The following is an 18,500-nucleotide window of genomic DNA, read 5'->3' as shown; positions in this document are numbered from 1 at the left end:
TTAATTAATGTAGACAATGGAGCAATATAATTCTGTGTGACACACCAAGTCAAAGGTTGGCTTTTGGTCAATGTTTGGTCGTTGGTGAGAATCTATCACCCACACCATTGAATTTTTTTAAGCCACTGAGCTCTTTAGCAAAAAGTGTTGGTAATGGTTTGATTGACTGTTCACTTTGCTTTTGTTTTTCAACATCAAGATGCGTTGTTAATGTGCTGACTGGTTAACCAGCATCTTGAAGCCATCCTGACGGTCTTCTGGTTATCCTTTTTAAATGACGAATACAGACTACCCCCACCTGCTGCTATAGAATACAGCAGGGATGAGTTTTTCTTTGTGGGCTAATGCAGAAGTTAGAGTCGCCAAGGAGTCAATGGAAGACCCCCCCCCCCTTGTATAATTTGTTATACAAGGGGTGAGTGTTCACATGACTCAACATCCACACCACAACGAGGCTGTAAAGCCATCAGCATGATAGTGTTCTCTAGTCTCAGTTAGCCATTTGTAAGCACCCTTCAAAATTCATGACTTGTGTATTTACTGACAACGTATCTTGTATCATAGAACTAAACTGAAGTCTATAAAGCTGTGTCAACCACAGACCTTATTTCAGGCATCTAACCAAAAATCCACACAAATTATCCATTGATTTCAAGACGAGGGAACAAAAATGCAAAAAAAGCTAACTCCTCTCCGGGGTTTAGGAGTCATTCCTGCACCACTCTGAATTATATCCTCTCATGATGTTACAGAAAGTATGTGCTGGTTGGCCATTGGCTATATTCTTTGTGTTCAAATGCAACTTTTTGGCTGAGACACAGGAGACATAGGGTGACACAACAGTTGTTTTTCATCGTTAGTAATTCTTTGATGTCAGTTTGGTGTGTCTGGTCCTTAACAAGACACATGATAGACATGAACATATGATACTAACAAAAACAAATCACAAGAACATTTTACATTTATTGTCAGTGTTACTTATGCAACAGATAATCATGCTGAGATTTTCATAAAAACAGCAGACTTGTCCATTCAGTTCAATGAGCTAATAAAACAAGGCTTTCACCTCATTTTTTCTTGGAGTTCACTGGATTTCTACTATTTTCCATGACAACAAAAAGACCTTCAGGCAAAGTTATTATTATGAAACCTTGATAGAGTTGAGTTACACTAAAGTACAATATTTGAACTTGTTGCAGTGTATTATAATTTGTGGATGAAGCAAACTGCAAGCATAACCATGAGGTAGATGGATGGATGCAGCAATTAAAGACACATTGGAAAAAGCAAAAGCAAATTTTCCCTTTCTCTCTATTTGAAGCGAGCCTCTCAAAGCCTTCATTCTTCCCCCAAATCTTTACTAAAAGCCCTGATAACAGAACAGTCTTGAATGTAAATGGGACTTGACATAATGCGCTATTCATAGGTTTCAGAAAATGCTGTTTGGTTCCTTCTATGAGCAGCAGGAATTTGTTAATTAAGTTAATTTGCATCAAAGAAAAGTAAAAATGGTGCATTTAAGTTAACCTCACAGACCTCACATGAAAAACACTGGCCATGTTTTTCTCCTTGAGTAATTATTCTGTTCAAATAGCATATATTTCTCTCCAGGCAGAGAGTGCTTGGGCTGAATGGATGCTGCCACTGCATAATGGTCCTCAGACGTTTGTTTCCTAGGCAACGTGGGGAGGGCATGTGGAGAGGGAGGTATAAAAACACTGGCAGCTCCTCTCTGAGTCTTACTCTGAGGTAAATGCACTCACTGTCAACAGAGCGCCTCAGAGAACTTGCTACACACTTTCTCTCCCCATTTGTCATCTTCTGTCTCAGCTCCCTTGAAGGCTCGGCTCCACAGGTAGTTGTTTGAGAATGATGCGGCCGAAAGATTTACGCCAGGGCTCTGGCACCAAGACCTTCCTGGATGCAATGCATGGTGGTAAAGTTCACCTCGCACGCTTCATCCTGGACGCTTTGGACGGGCGCATCATCAACTCTAAGACAGAAAACAGCCGCACCCCACTCATGTACGCCGTCTGCCTACAAGACCCTGGGACCAGGGCCAAGTTCACCCGTCTGCTGCTGGAAAAAGGGGCCGATGTCAACTGCCAGGATGAGGACGGTCGCACTGCGCTGAGCCTTGCCTGTGAGATGGGTCACCTGGACGTGGTCAAGCTTTTAGTGCAGTTTAACGCTGACCCGGATGTGTCTGACGCCTGGGGTAACAGCGCTCTGATGTATGCTGCCTTTTCTGGGCACAGTCAGATTCTGGAGTTCCTGGTCCGGGCTTTTAAAAGACTGGGACTGAGGCTGGACAGGACCAATAATGCTGGTCACTCAGCCATCGAGGTGGCAAACTTCTTCGGACATAACCAGTGCGTGCAGATTCTGAACTTTCCCTGCAGGAGGAGCGTTGGCACAGATGACGCTGATTCGGGTAACATCGGTGAGGGAGAGTGCCGACTGCCCAGCAGGCTGCCCAGGCATGTTCTGGAGAAGTTCTCCAAGCAGCTGAGTAACAATGACAATCAACTACCAGAGGTATTTCAGAGACAGCTGAAGGTTGGAGACAGCAGCGGGCTGTGGAACCGCTTCAGATGTCCCAGGAGCCAGTCTCAAGATGACAACTATCGCCACAGCTGGGCTCTGCCTCCTCATGTTGAGAAAAACAAGACTGAGGGGGATCACAGCACTTTCTTCACTGCCAAGCAACTGCAAAACTGCAATCTTAGAGAACTAAGAGCTAAAACTCTGAACTCTGTGCCTAAGCCAAGCCAGAAAGATGTCAGTGGAGACACTGGACTCCAGGAGCAAACACCAGTAAGTTTTCCTCTCTGGGGTAAAGCAAAGTCGTTTAACCTGGACCTTCTGAGCAGCAGAAAGCAGTCCTATCACGGTGATGTGCGTGACATGAGCCTGACAGCCAGCAAATTAAAGAGAGCCTCGCTACAGGATGAGAGATGCCTGATAGACAAGATGGAATGTCAAGGGAACACCCGGGGCCTGACAAACGATGCTGACAAAACTGTCTCTGTGCCAAAATCTCTTTCACACAGCAAGAGTCAGCCCGTGAGAGCACTCGAGGAGAATCTCAAATCACAGAGGGAAGAGGCTAATGACACAGCCTCATCAAGCAGAAGAGAGCAGCAGAAGCGGGGAAGCTTTGGTGCGACCGGGAGAAACAACAAACTGCTGTTTGCCAGAGGGGAGATGGAGTCCGGGAAGATCCCAAGCCGCACGCCGGGGTTCATGGGCCTGGGGACCAGACTGCTGCGCCGATTCACTGCACCAGAGTTCATGAGGATGGTGATAGACTGTTCGTCTGGCTCCTCGAACGGCCGAGGGCGGATTTCCCGCTCCGAAACCTTTCCTTTCTCTCACACACACCAGCAGGTCAACAGCCAGCCGAGCGTCGACAGCATCAGCGGAGTGAAGTGTGAGTTTGAAAGCTGCTCATCTCAGTCCACCCTGAATTAGAATAAGGACAGTTTCAAGTGACAGAAATGGCTGGAAGGAACATTTTTACAGTGCTTAAAATTCTGACAATGCAGTTTGATTGCTTGGTGATTTATTATATTTGTTGAGAGAAATAATCTTTTGCTTATGTTGTAGGTCATTAGTTTTTTCAATGTTTATCAATAAAAAAGAGCTAAGTGTTCAGTTGCATACAGCTGCAAACAATTTTGCTAAAGTACATTTGAAATAATTTATAGATTGATATTATTTCAGTCCATTAGCTACTGAAAATAATTATTTTTGTTTGACATATAAGATATTTATATTGTATCAAATTAAATGTATTTGATATTGCTTCTGTGTTTATAAGAAATACTGTATGTATTTCGCTTAAAGATATTCACTGAGTGTGCACTGTACGATATATGCTGAATATCTAATAAATATTTTAAAACACCAGTGTTCATACGTGTGTGTGTGTGTGCGCGCGCGTGTGTTTGTGTGTATTTCTGTGAGTCTGCCTGTGTAAGGCAAATGCAGGATTAAATGACTTCCAATTCAATATGCATCATTTATTGATTTATACAAAATTAAAATGTGTAATTCTCTTTTTCATGAATGATCCACACAGAGATAGAAATACATGAAACATGTCAACGTGTATCCGTGTCAGAATACAAAGACTATGTGCAAAGTGTTTCTCAGCAGGTGGACGTCCTGCAGCATCACATGCCAGGCCTGTGTGCTTTATCTAGGCAAACAAATGCAAATACAGTCATACACATCTTCCAGGAGGAGCCACACACAAGTCTTGTGGTTTTTAAAAAGTCTGTCACAATACAAAGAGGGTTGTATCCGAAGCAAACACTGAGATGTCACCACACACACACACACACACACACACACACACACACACACACACACACACACCAATGTGCTCACACACACATGCATACATACACACACACACACACACACACAAACACACACACATACAACTATACACTCACATTTCAGTAAGGAAAAGTAAAATTCTGTATTCATCTCATATAATTTACTGCAGTAGATCAGCAGGTACAAGGACCTAATATTTTTTATGTACATTATTAATTTATCAGCTTATGTTTCAAGTCCATACTTAATAGTGAAAACTTATTTGCAACTTCACATCATACAAACAACCCACAACACCTTTTGGAAATAAAGAATAAATATGAAAAACAGGAATATGGTACTTTATGGTAATTTTCCAATAGCCCAATAGTAGCAGCTGGGCTTTCATCTACCCATTTATTATGCTAATAAAGGAGAATTGTCTTTCACATCCCGGTTTGGTACATATTCAAGCATTCACATCAGGCCAGGTGTGCCTCCATTTGGCCATGCAAAGAGTCTACTGTCAGCGTTTGCGGAGTGTACTGACCATGTCGTTGTCCAGTTTCCACAACAGAGAGAGTGAGTGTGCAGAGGTAACGTTATCCTTCCTTAATAATGTCACAATGAGCTACTGTGGTTTGAGCCTAACACCAGCTTTATAAGCTTTACACTGCTAGTAATAATGCCCACTATGAACACTATAAAGGATCTTTAGAGTAGCACATGTCCATTACATATAGTTACGTGGAGTATTGATTTTTGCTATCAGATGATATGCACCATGTTGTGTTGTGTTGAGTCCCACTGAATGTTACAGGAAGCCAATCAATATTCGGGTCAAAACCGAGTCGAGAGGTGAGGAATTGCATGCTGCCTTTAACTCACTCCTAAAGTGCTTCTCTCATGCCTGAGACCATGCGGTGTCTGTCAACAGAACTTGCCATCCTGCCACCATCACTCTGGCAGCAACATGCTGTCTGGGTCTGCTTCTCTGGAGCTGATCTCCCGTTGGCTTGGGTGCTAGAGGAGTTGGGACCCCGGTGCTGGTCCTCGCCTGGACAAGGTCAGACTGAAGGTGGGTGCTGGGGAGCGGGAGCCCCAAGTGGTCAGCAACGGGACATGCGCTTGCGGTACTGCTCCACCAGTGGGACCAGGCACTGAGGTGAGCCGCTCTGCAGCAGGAAGGGGTGCTCCAGCAGGTCGGTGGCACTGGCCCTCTCTAGGGGGTCCCGAGTCAGCATACGGTCCAGGAAGTCTTTTAGAACTGGGGAGATCTGGACAAAGAGCAGTGGGTACATATATTTTAACACCAGTGAATTCTGGCTGTATTTACTTGTTATAGTTAAAACCCTTTAAATTTATTTTTAAATAATGTGAAAAAAATTGTTAGAACAACTTTATTTTTATGAATAATTATCTTAAAACGAGTGTTCATAAATATGGTAATTAAAAGTACAAAACATTAAAATTTCTTGTAGATAATGCGGAAAACTTAGCTTGAGCAAAAAAACCTGTGTTTATAATTATGGTAAGTAAGTATCAATTACCATATATATGAACACACATTCTTAATTTAATTCCTTAGAAAAAATCAGTCTTTTAGATTATTTCAAAGGAATTTTAAAATGTTACTTACTGTTACCATAATTATGAACACGCATTTTTAAATCCATTACTAGTAAAACTTAAATTGGTCCAACATTTTTTTTCTCATTTAAAAGGATTTCAAATGTTATATAATAATTATCAGAACATGAACACAGTTGATACCTCATAAAAATGTTATTTGTTGCAAATATTTTTTCCCACATCATTTTAATGGAATTTCAGAGTGTCAATGATATTATTGTGAAAGTTAAAGCCGCACTGGCAGCACTGTGCTTGGGTACAGGGCTAAATGAGCTAAATATGCCTTATTATGTTTTAGCTTATTACATTTACTATGATCTTGGCTCTTTAATGACTTTTCCTTACTGTGTTTCCAAATGTGTTTTATGATTTCTTTTGTAAGACCAGTGTGTAGGATTTAGTGGCATCTAGTGTTGAAGCTGATGTAAATTTTGGTTTGCAACTTGATTAATGGACACCAGATCCTGCTCTGTGTCCAGAGTCCCTCTGCCTTTTTTTAAGACTATCTGGTACATATCTTTAAGCTATATTTGTAATCTGTCTTGTTTTCACGTCTTATGAGTATGATGATCTGATTTTTGGTTTTTCCTCTAGCCTTGATCGCCTGCCCCACCCTGATTACTTTCACCTGTCCCTCCTGAGTTTGCAGTCATCTCATCTTCTGCTCACCTGTTTGCACTTCCCTATCACTCACTCCCTGTATACACATGCTCAGTTTTGCTCTTTGTCAGTTCATCATCAGTCTTTGTGCCTAGAAGTCATGCTTCTTTTTGTTTGTTTATTTCCCAGTGTTTTGGTGTTCCTGGTTTTCTGTTTGGATTTGCCTTGGTTGCCTGCCTGTTTTTGGACTCTTGCTGTAAGTCTCAATCATCCTGCTGCCTCCTCTTTTCATTCTGTGTTTTGGGTCCTAACCGGTTTATCTTGGGATCTTTACAGTACCAATAACAGTGGAACAACTTCACAACTCGGGAGGCCGAGGAGCATGTGAATGCAGCTGGAGTCATAAATCAAAGTCTTAGATAAGGTAAAAAAAAATTGACCTGATGAATACTGATGAAGTTTGCAATACATCCAGAGGGTGGCATGAATGTCTGTAACAAATTAACAATCCATTGGCCCAAAGTGATGGCTCTATAGACTGATACTGCCCTCTCCTAGAGCCAAACCATTAGCATGGATGAAAATGCTACATACAGCATAAAGAACCCTTTGAAACCTGGAGCAAGATCACTTTACTTGTGCTGCTTTCAGATGGCTTTCACAAGTATTTAAACCTTTGAACCCTAAAAAAAATTGGTGCAATTGTTCTGTTGTTGTTGTTTTGTTTTAAAAACATGGGAAACAAAAGGCCATGAGCAACTTGGTTAGAAATGTTCCACAAACTGAAAAAGAAATTAGTACATTTAGTAAATTACTTTAAAAAAATAAGTGAGGGAAAAACTCTATTATCTAAAAAAAAAAATCTATTATTATTTTATTCCTTTTAACTAACTAAAAGGTAATTCTCTTGTACGCTTGCTCATTTTTGGGTTGTCTCTTCTTTCATTGCTCATTGCCTTCTTTCCATGTTTTTGAAAGAAATCAAGACAATTTTCTCAGGATGCAAAGGGTTAAAGAAATAATATGTTGTGAGTGCATGTGTGTCTATTCTAGTACCTGGTTGACATTTCGCACAGTAGGAGCCAGCTCATCCCTCAGTCTCTTCATAGCTGCTACAGGGGTTTCACTGAAGTACGGTGGCTCTCCGTCCACCATCTCCACCACCATGATACCCATTGACCAAACATCCACCTGGTGCACGGGACACATTTACATTATGCAAAAGCTCTTACTGCACAGATTGCCACCGTTGGCATTTACACTAACATGAGAGAGACCGCCGCTGTTTGTCAGCATGGGTGCATTTGAATGTGTGCCTCCTTACCTCAGTGCCATATGGCGATTTGGAAATGACCTCAGGAGCCATCCAATAGGGCGTCCCCACTAAAGATTTCCTCTTAGGGATGTCCTTGCTGATCTGAGCACAGAAGCCAAAGTCTGAAAGCTTGACCTGTTTGGAACGAGAGAAAGACCTTAGTATCAAGTTAGCAAAATAAAGACAGAAAGAGTACAACATCTCATACCCTTCCGTCTAATGTGAGTAATATAGAGTCGCTCTTGATGTCTCTGTGGATGACTCCCTGAGAATGGAGATAGGCCAGGGCTTGCAGAACAGCTTCACACACTGTGGCAATCTGCTCTTCACTCAGCCTGCAGGATAACACACATACCAGTTAACACACACATACACAAACAGATTTTACATTAACATTTCACACTTTTCCATTACGGGTTACGACAACCATGAGAAAGTTGATATCCATGAATCACTGTGCATTAATGATAAAGAGTGGAAGGATCAAAACAGCAACTCCCACACAGCCGAATGACCGACAAAACAAGCTCATTCCTCTACAGTGTTTATGTTACTTTGATATTTTTACAAGTGCAACAAAAAGACACAAGAGCGAAGAGACATTTTCAAATAGCAAGAAAGGTTGTGTGCCCACTAAAAAACAAAGATAACACAAGGTAAGAGTTACCTAACTGAGTGCTGAATTCTCCCACACATAACTCTCATCTTATTTAAAAGACACCTCTAAACTATGTCAGGAAAACACTTGCATTAATAGAGGCAATTACTCTGCTTCTTAATTTAGGGAGACTTTAATGAGTCCGAAAATTATTTGACTCCAGACTGCAGCCAGGAAAAACAGAAGAAGAAGAAAAGGACCCTTAGTCTTGATTATCATGTCAATATACCGATTATCTTAGTGTTTGACAAACAGTGGCTGTGACAGTTGGCTCATTTTATATGTCCTCTGGCTCAAGAGAAATATTTTCATCTCTCCAAGTCAAGGGATGTAACCCCGGTGTCATCCCATGAAGATCGAGCCAGCCATCTGTTAATAATATAAAATATACTGACAGCTCAAAAACAAATATGCCCCGACCAATTCAGCTCCCTTCTGCTGGTCAATATGTTTTCCTTATTTTTGATGCATGTGTTACCGGACAACGTGACAGCATCAGGAAATCAAATTCTCAACTGAAACTGACTTTCCGCATGTAAACATGCACATATCCAATTATGTTATTGAATTTTTACTTTTCCTCAGAGAAAAGCAACACAGGGAGAGAGACGACTGAATGACGGCCTTTATCAGTTTTTGTGCTGCTGGTATCAACACTGATCCCTCTTCAGTCAGTACCACACTACCCCCTTGTGGTTGATTTAATTATTAAAGATGATATCATAACCAAACAGATGCACCAATGCAGTTTCCCTAAGAGGGACCAGGATGAGTTGGTGGGGCTCTTACCTGGTCTCAGACACAATGTTGGTCAGTGCTCCACCCTGCAGGTACTCCATGATAACCCACAGCTCCTCCTCCACCAGAGCGGACTTAAACATCTCCACCACGTTCCTGTGCTGATAGTCCCTCATGATGACCACCTGCAACAGAAAGCATTCACGTTAAAACCGAAATCTTTAGAGAAAAGGCCAAAAAATGTGGCCAAATTGTAGTTCTACAATGTTAAAGGGGTGGTCAAGCAGTTTAGTGTGGCACTTTCATAAAGTTCGGGGACTTGCGAGAGACAAAAAGATTGGTGCTGCAGAGTCCAAGATGACTTTCACCTTCTTCAGCAGAGGTGTGGACTCAAGTCACAAAACTTGGACTCCAGTCAGACTCGAGTCACAGATTTGATGACCTCAGAATGGACTTAGCAAAATCAAAAAGGACTTGTAACTTGACTTGGACTTCAACACCAATAACTTCACTTAGACTTGAGCCTTTTGACTTAAGAATAATTGATACCTTTCCCTAAAGCCCAAAAATTAAAAGTATGTTGTTTAAAAAGAGGGCCATGTAAACTGAATGCAAAGAACAGATTGCAGTATGCAAAACATACAGGAAAAATAAATAATAATAATAATAAAATTACAGACAGAGATGCAGCAACTTCCGATGTTGTTTGACATTTGAAGTTGCACAAAGAACAATATGTTGAGGCTGAGTTAATGCTTAGCTGACGTATATATATAGAGCTTTGTTAAAGTGGTTTTACATTTGGCTAAAGCATATTATCTTGTTTGGGACTACAAAATTAAGTTTGTGACTTGAGACTTGACTCAGAACTTGCCTGTCTTGACTTGGAACTTGGGTGCAAAGACTTGAAGCTTCACTTAGTCCTAACTCTGCTCTTTTGTATGGATAAGGCTCTAACTGTTTAACTTAGTAGTGTATTTTATTAGATCACATCTGGTAAATGTCCATGTCTTTCACTGTCTCCAAGTGTAAACCTTGGTAACCTGGATGACATCATGAGGTGGTATTTTCTCAAACTTTATGAAGCTCTCTGCAGACCAACAGAAGTTATTATGCATCGGTTTTTATGGGTTGAGTTGAACGACAGGCAAACTGAACTTAATGTGTAAAATTATCAGAGTACCCCTTGAGGTAAGCATGAAAGGGAAATTCTTTTTTTTTTTTTTTAAATTCCCTTTTTGTGTCTATTATGACTCAGTGGCTCATGGTAACTTGGGGGTTGCCACCTATGTTGTAGAGATTCAGGGAAATGAGCTGTAATGTATGCTCCAGGTGGAGATAAATCTTTGAAATGCTAAGTGTAGAAATGATGTATATTTAAAAGGCTGTGGGAGACTCACAGCTTGCCCTGATATACGTTGTTCAGTATGAGTCCTCATTAACTTGAATCTCTACGACAGAGGTGCAAGTGCGAGATCAGTTAGCACAACACATAGAGCCACATTAATGGGTAAATAAGCAAGGATGAAACTAACCAGAATTTCCTATAAATGCAACACCACAAAGAACAGCGAGCCTGAATCCTCATATGTGTTGCTGTGACCTTGAATGCACTGTGTTGGTGATTTGTGTTGTGTTTGTTGGAATCACTTTGTAGGCCACCTAGTTCAGCATTGTACCTCATTAAAGAGCAACTCTCTCCTCTGCTGCCGCCGCAGGTCCATCATCTTCACCGCCACCTGCCTGCCGCTGTGCTTCTCTGTAGCGATACACACAACCCCCGTTGAGCCCTCCCCAATCTTCACAAAGTTCTCCAGGTAAGACCGTGGATCGCCCTTATCCACCACCATCTGCAGGGCCGCCTTGAACTGTTCATGGGTCACCTTGGGCGGGTCTGGCGGTGGTCTGGGGGAAGGATGTTGCGGGGGCCTGAAAGCAGGGGAGCAGGTGCCTGGAGGACTGGTGGCAAGTGAACCTGTGGGAGATGGTCGAGGCTGGGAAGGGCTGTCTTGCCGGGGGTAGGGAGGATTGGGGCATCTAGAGTGTCTGAGGAAGGGGTCGGGACCATTGGGCCTCAGCCCCATGTTAGGAGACAGGCCCAGTGTGTAGCTAGCCGAGGAGCGCACAGTTCTCTGGGGTCTGATGCCGCCCGCAAGAGGACTGCTGTTGCCAGTGGGCAGGAAGCCGGAGTGGTACCTCACTGCCGACTCTGCCTGCACAATAAAAGAGAGAAGGGTAAAGAACATTAAGGAGCTAAAAGAGAGTTGGCCGCCTGCCTGGGGTTCAAGACCTGCTTTAAAACTGAATGTAAATCAAGTCATTCCCTCTCACTCTGCACCCACTTCACCTGATATGACCCATGTAAAGATGTTGCTATACGGACGCAAGTGTCCCGCTGAGGTCTTGCCAAACACACCATCTCTCAACTTTTACTACCCCACTGGCACTTTAAACCCACATTTCATATTTTAACTCTAGAATTAAATAAAAAAAGTCAACCCCAGAGCTTTAATCACCTTTAGTGCAAATCCAATCAATATGCTGCCGCACTAAAGGCAGCATATTGATTGAACTGACTTGCATTTAACCCCTGAATTTGCACACAAAAACATAAAAATAAATACTTAGATAATAATAATAATAATAATAATAATACATGTATTTATTTGTTTATTTATTAATCTATTTTAAAGGGGACAAGGTACTGTTTAAAAACATAAATGGTACCATTTGATGGACCATACCAGATTATACCTTAGAGCTAATTTGCATCTTGGCTGGTCAGAACAAAGAGACAGCACAATGATGATAATAATGACCACAACAAAAACAACATCAATTATTATTACTATTATAGTTTTCAGGAAATGTTTCCAAATTTGTAATAATTATTAACCTTAAATGATTTATCTCTCCCTCTCTTTTTAAAAACTAATTTTCAGGTCATTTTCTTGTCACTTTTTCCTAATTTATTGCAATTTGGGGGACATCACATGCCAAGTTGATCATTGACTTTTTAGCTATGTTTCGAAGGAAGTTAATTAAATTTTTCAAAAGGTCAAATGCTTGTGAGAGGTGTCTGAACACAGCACAGGGAAACTGATGTCTTTCCAGGTTTCAAAGGGTTAACATATTCAGAGCTCATGCAAAAACATGTCGAGCACGAGTAATATGATGTACATAACGTTAGCAGAAATATGCATACATTCTGTATCCCATAAATAATGTATTATCAGTGCACTTAATGACCACAGAGATGTGCAAAGAAGCTGCTGTGATGTCAGGCTTACCTTCAGGTCATAGGAAGAGAACGGCCTCCCCGGGCTGTTCTGGGGGTGCATGTACATGGGTACGTTGGGTCGTAGCTCCGTGGTGACTGTTGCTTGATCCCCGTGTGGCTGCTGGACAGCCATAGCTGGGCTGTAAAAACAAGCTATAGGTCTCTGATTTGGTGGCATTCCCCTGGGCAGCTGGAAATCTCTTTTCCATATCACTCTCTCCTGAGGGCTGCCGACCTCACCGCTCACATAAGCCCCGTGACTTAGCACAGGCATGTTCTGGGGTTGAACCGGTTGCGAGGGCCCCTCCAGGGAGGTGACACTGACTTCATAAGTGGACTTGGCCTTTGGTAAGATCCCATTGGGCTGCAGAGTGATGCTCTTCTTCATGCCCAAGTAGGGGGTGTTGGTCTCACTATGAATGTTCCTGGCCCTGTCCCTCCACTCCTGACCTACATCCTCGTCGTCTTCGTCATCCTGGGTCAGGCCCTCGTACTGGTAAGCGTCTCCCTCGTTCACTTCCCCCAGCCTTCCCAGTGACTGGGCCCTCTTCCTGGCCGAGGGGCTGCTCTTCCTCAGAGAGTTGGAACTGGTCACAGACAGACGGTTCATGTCATTGATCATGGCTGCGATGTAGTCTCCGTGACCGATCATGCTCCCTCGCACAATGGTCTGAAAGAGGAGAGGCGTTTATCTTTATCACATAGCACTTGCCATGATCACATTATAGAAAGATTTTGCACTGAAAGGAATAATGAGGGTGACATAATCATTGCTCAGAGGCGAGTTAAATTTAGACTTGAGAATCTGTAAAGGACATCTTTGTCATTCTTCAAAGACAGCGACTTAAATCATTTCCCCAGTGGCTCCTTCTGACAATACACTGACAAATATCGCAAGCAAGTGTATCAGGAGACACACTACAAAGTCAGAGCCTCTACAACTATGTTACCAAATTCAGACATAACTGTTCCTATTGACATTTCAGATGGTATGTATAGTTAGCAGGCATGCAAAGACAAACTTGCCCTGACAGAAAATGATCAGACTTAAGATCTTTTGCTAGATCGGTGATACTGTTGCAACTGTAAGAGAGAGTGCATGGTGTCTCATTAGTCACTCTCACGGTAGAGTCATGTTCAGTTCACAGCCAGTCAACAGCCTCTCCTGTTTCTCTGGTTCGATGCCATTACATCTGCACAGGGGGTAGAGGTCAGATGACATCTCACCTACTGTAGCACCTCTCACAGAGGAGAGAATGGGAGGTGATAATGGCCTTGGTGAGAAATCTTATTCTAGAGGATAATCATAGTTTGAAATGACATCACATTTTCCTCTTTTTCCCCTGTTAATATCAGAACTGTTTTTCCATTGTTTTTTATTGTTATTTTTTATTTATGCATTGTTAGGGTCATCCGGGCAAGGGTGTAGCACCAAATAGTAAATAATCCCCCACCTCTTTCCCCTTACTTTATTTATTTATTTTTTTTTTAAATGTTGGAGCTCCGATTTCCTGTTCTTGGTAAAATACATGACACTGTAGACAGGTGCTCCAGCAGCTCTAGCTGCATTTAAAGGCCCTGACACACCAAGCTGATGGTCGACTGTTGGTTGGGCCGTCTGTGAGTGTCTGTTGCCCTAGTTGTTGTGGTGTGTCCAGCACCATTTGCCCTCACTGGCTTTTTTCCTGCTGATTCAGCTTGTTGAATCGGCATCTGTGACAGCAAAACCTGCTGGTGTATAAAATCACTCTGATTTGCAGTTCAGCTCAGTGCATGATAAGAAAAATGAGTGAGGAAAGTAAACAGAAGGCTAAAGTCAAGAGGGAATGAGGTTGAAACAAACTTGTTATATAAGGTAAGACTGATTTTCTTAAGAGGATGAGTTCTGTAGCAGAATTGTTTCCTGATGGTTTGTGTTTTTGTCCACTGACGTATGGTAAATATGCTTTGTTCTTTCAACACTGGATTGTGTTGTTAATGTGCCACCTGGCTAACTAGCTTTTAGACAGTCTTCCAGTTTCCCTTTTTGAATGGCAACTACAAATGACTGCTTTCTGCTGGTATGGTGAACTATTTCCTCTCATGCAGGTGCAGAACATAAGTACTGGTCGGCCGGCAGTTGTAGTCTTGGCGTTGTGTTCAAGGGCTGCTTTTTGGCCAAGACACAGGCAACGTGAGGTAACACAACAGTTGGCTTTGTCGCTGCTAGTTCTTTGGTGTCGGTTTGGTGTGTTTAGGCCATAATGATGAATCCTAGTGCAGGGATGGACTCCACCATGTTGTGCCCTTTTAGGGGTGATAGGAACCTCAGAGTGCTTCCACTATTTTTTTTTTTATATACAAGTTCAGTCTTTGAAACAATTTTTTTCAGCCACTTTTTATTAAGTTTTGGCAATGATTGCTTAGAGATAAAAACTCCGAACAAAACCAAGCTTTTTATTCCATGTTTTTGGAGGGTCCCCCTCTAATTGTGATCATGGTTAATCAGTTCCATTTTCTCCCCTTACTACAACATCCCTGCTTCTTGGTATCACCACACTCATCTTGATGACGCACTTAAACCCATAAATCTGACCTAAATGCTGACATGATGGTTCTCATATCGAACAACACTTATCACATCAGGGAATTAATGAAATGTTGGTGTTTTCTTTTTTTTCTGAAGGGTCACAAACAGAGTCAACACTGTATGCTTCGTGGAGCATAGAAATCAAAGAGATTTGCAGGCGTTATCACTAACTGGCATTTCCTTTGCTGTACCTGCACTTTTTTTTATCCCTTCTGCTTGACATCTGTGGGAAGGCACCATGGACTGTTATTAATTGCCTGCATGGAGTAATAAATCTTGTGGCCCCTCTGAGTATTCAACATTGTACAGTCAGTGTACACAGCAGGGTCATTAGCTCAGCCCCATGATAGATAAGAAAGCAAAGAGATGGGGAGGGGAAGGGAGCAGACCTTCCCTTCTGCGTTGTCATCGGAGGATTATGGCATTTTCTGAGACTAAAGCACTGAAGGACACTTTTGCATCAATACAACAGGCAGCAGAGATTACTTTACTCGTGATAGCTTAATGAGCGCCTGGTTGAATAGTTGAATAGTGTGCTACTCATTAGTGATCAGTTCAAGGTATGGTTAGGTCAATAAAGAGTTTGACCCTTTTTGGGCACATTGGCTTGATTTCTTTTAAAAAACATGGAAGAGGAAATGACGCAGGAATTAGCAACAATTTGGTTAAAAAAGATTTTTTTTAAAGTGCAAGAAAATTACCTAAATATTAGCAAACATCCCCCACAAACCAACAAACAACATGAAAAAGTTTAAAAAAAAAAAAAAAAAAACTCCACAAGGAAATGACCTGAAAAAGGTTACTTAAAAAATATAATAATTCTGTAAAATAATTTTAAATATTTAATATGAAAATTATAAATATAGTTTTATGGACACTTTCCCCTTGCTTTTTTAAAAAAAATAATTTTCTTTCTAAGTCTATTAATTTTTTGCAATTTGTGGGACATTTCTTACCAAGTTGCTCATAGTTGTTCTCCCCATGTTTTTTTTTTAAAAATCAAACCAATTTGCTCACTGTTAAAACCTTTAAATTACTTGTGAAAGGCGTCTGAGAGCAGCTCAAGTAAAGTGATGTCAATGATTTCAAAGGGTTAATGGAGGGTATGGTGTACCTTCTTTGGCCTCAGCTCCACCTCTGTGATCCTGGAAGGGTCCACCATAGGTTTGGGCCTGCGCAGATTCTCGATCAGGCTCTGCCATTGGGTTGGCAGGCCCACAAAGCAGCCACGTTTGGAGTCAAATGAGGTGTGGACACGGTGCTCAAAGTTCTTGGGCGCTGATATCTCAGGCCTCTTCTTTTTCTTCTTGCGAAACAACTCCTCAGGTCCACGAGGGCGGCAGCTTGCCCGCTTCAAAATGTCCCTGCGGGGAAAAGTATTCGGCCTTTAATAATCTGCACTCAATATTACAGACAGCACGTGTTCAAGTAACTGTAAACTTGACATTTGAATTTAAGCAAATCTCTTCTGCCCCAGTGATCAAAATGTTACCACTGACTGACCACTGTCCCTTATTATTATCTGTCTGACCGAGTGTTTTCAAATAAATCTGACAACAGAAGATCTTTCCACGTCGGAGAAAACATTCAAACGGCTCGTCTAAAAAAGCTGTTCCGTGTCTGGGATGTGTGCGTCCCTGCACGCTGCCTTGCTGGCTTGTCACAAGCTTGTGCCTCTGAGAATGGCTCTAAGGAGAGTGGATGGATTTGTAAGCACATGTGTAATGAAGGATATCTGGTCAATCATGGCTTATTCATTCTCTGTGCCATTTTACTGATGAGCACGTGGCCGGGCTGGCCAGCACCCACAGGCTTTCAGTGCATTAGCAGGACGGGTACAACACGCAGACACAAACACACGCTCATTGCACACACAAAACACAAATATACTATGGCAGGCTATCCTTCATAAACCCTTTATAACTCTTTCCATATCCTGTCCTAATTAGAAGCTCGTGTGCCCTTGATTGCAGGGAGGGTAACCATTTAATCCTTGGATGGACGGCCATGCATTTGGCGAGCTCCACTAACTTCTCGGGTTTACTGTATGGTAAGCTTTATTTTTCCATTCAAGTGTAGGGAAATAATTAAATACATTACATCTCATTTCCTCAGCTGCACAGCTGAACTGGGAGATAATCACTCAAATTTAAGTCTCATGATTAGTATTAATACTGTTTCATGTAGCTCTTAGTATGGAGGATGTTTCGGCTAGTCATGCTGGCTGCGCGCTCTAGGATGGCAGTGCTAGTCCCATTGGTCAGTCCATCACTTGTGACTGAAATATCTCAACAACTTTTGTCATGAACTCTGGTCCCAGAGGATGAATTGTGATATCTTGATTCCTTTTTTATCTAGAAACATTATCAAGTAACGTTTTTAATTTTGACCAATATTTTGATTTGTGACCTTATACCAGCAACATCATGAGGTCTCCATCAGCCTTTTTACCTTGTGTTTACTGGTACTATTGAGGTAGAGAAAAATCCTTTGCGTTCAAGTACCCAGCCAAAGTCAAGCACAACACCACAAGGGTTCGCAACAACCAAATCAACTAGAAGGCTCTCACATCAGGGACCCGGCCCACGCAACAAGTACATTTGACACCAAAGTCCAGTTCGTTTGATTAGTGTGAACACTGTACAGTATACCGAGGCGAAGTCCCCCAATCAGTGCCCAGGTCCACTTGTGAAAGGTTGTCTCGAGTATGGTTAATGTGTACTCAGAAACTCCAAAATCTGCAAACCGCGTAGCACATGCCACTCTTATTACCTGAACTGCACAGCCATGGGTGATAAAGTAGGAAGGCAGGCAAGAGGGTCATTCTTGACATTATCAAGATAATCTAAACAATTGCAGGCATAAATGTGAAGGCTGACATGGTCTAAACTGCGATTGCAGTGCTTCTCGACATTGTAGCAACAACAAGAACAAGCATCATATAGATGATGATGCAAGTGTACTAGGTAAGAGCAACATAATTAATTAATAATATAATAATAATAATAATAATAATAAAATAATAAATAATAACAATAATAATAATAATAATACTACAGTAAAAGCTGAGCAGCAGGGGAGTGAAGAGGAGGGGCAATTCCAGGTACAATACTAATCAATTATACCTACTATGAAAACACCCTTGTTGTTCCACTTCGTTTTTTAATGTCAAAACTAGCACAGGGTGAAAATTTCACACACATTTCCGTTATTCCTTCTTAAGTGTAAAATAGTCCTTCAGTGTCCTGATTAAGTCCTTTAAACTTATTAGCAATGGGTGCAGAGTGGCTACCTGTCATAATTATAATACATAGGACTTCTATAGCACTTTCCTAGGTACTCAAAGATGCTTTTATGAATAGAGCAGATACAAATACAAAGA

General features: G+C 41.7%; 2 protein-coding genes across 2 annotated transcripts; one reads left to right on the top strand and one right to left on the bottom strand.

Moving 5' to 3' along the window:
• Positions 1-1,787: 1,787 nt before the first annotated feature.
• LOC121954126 (inversin-A) lies at positions 1,788-3,540 on the top strand. The gene has a single exon (XM_042501463.1). The coding sequence runs from the start codon at positions 1,870-1,872 to the stop codon at positions 3,472-3,474; it is 1,605 nt and encodes a 534-aa protein (XP_042357397.1). The 5' UTR covers positions 1,788-1,869; the 3' UTR covers positions 3,475-3,540.
• Positions 3,541-4,784: 1,244 nt separating this feature from the next.
• Positions 4,785-17,907, bottom strand: LOC121953611 (serine/threonine-protein kinase PAK 6). The gene is made up of 9 exons (XM_042500794.1): positions 17,891-17,907; positions 16,233-16,482; positions 12,560-13,219; positions 10,949-11,482; positions 9,321-9,454; positions 8,082-8,208; positions 7,883-8,008; positions 7,615-7,749; positions 4,785-5,603 (listed from the first exon to the last, which is right to left on the bottom strand). Exons 1-9 carry the CDS (start codon positions 17,905-17,907, stop codon positions 5,436-5,438), a joined length of 2,151 nt encoding a protein of 716 aa, XP_042356728.1. The 3' UTR covers positions 4,785-5,435.
• Between the last annotated feature and the right edge of the window lie 593 nt (positions 17,908-18,500).

This window comes from Plectropomus leopardus, chromosome 14, assembly GCF_008729295.1.
Source record: "Plectropomus leopardus isolate mb chromosome 14, YSFRI_Pleo_2.0, whole genome shotgun sequence".
NCBI classification, from domain to species: Eukaryota; Metazoa; Chordata; class Actinopteri; order Perciformes; family Serranidae; genus Plectropomus; species Plectropomus leopardus.
The sequence above is the reverse complement of the archived record's forward strand: the minus strand, read 5'-3'. Positions and strand labels throughout refer to the sequence as shown.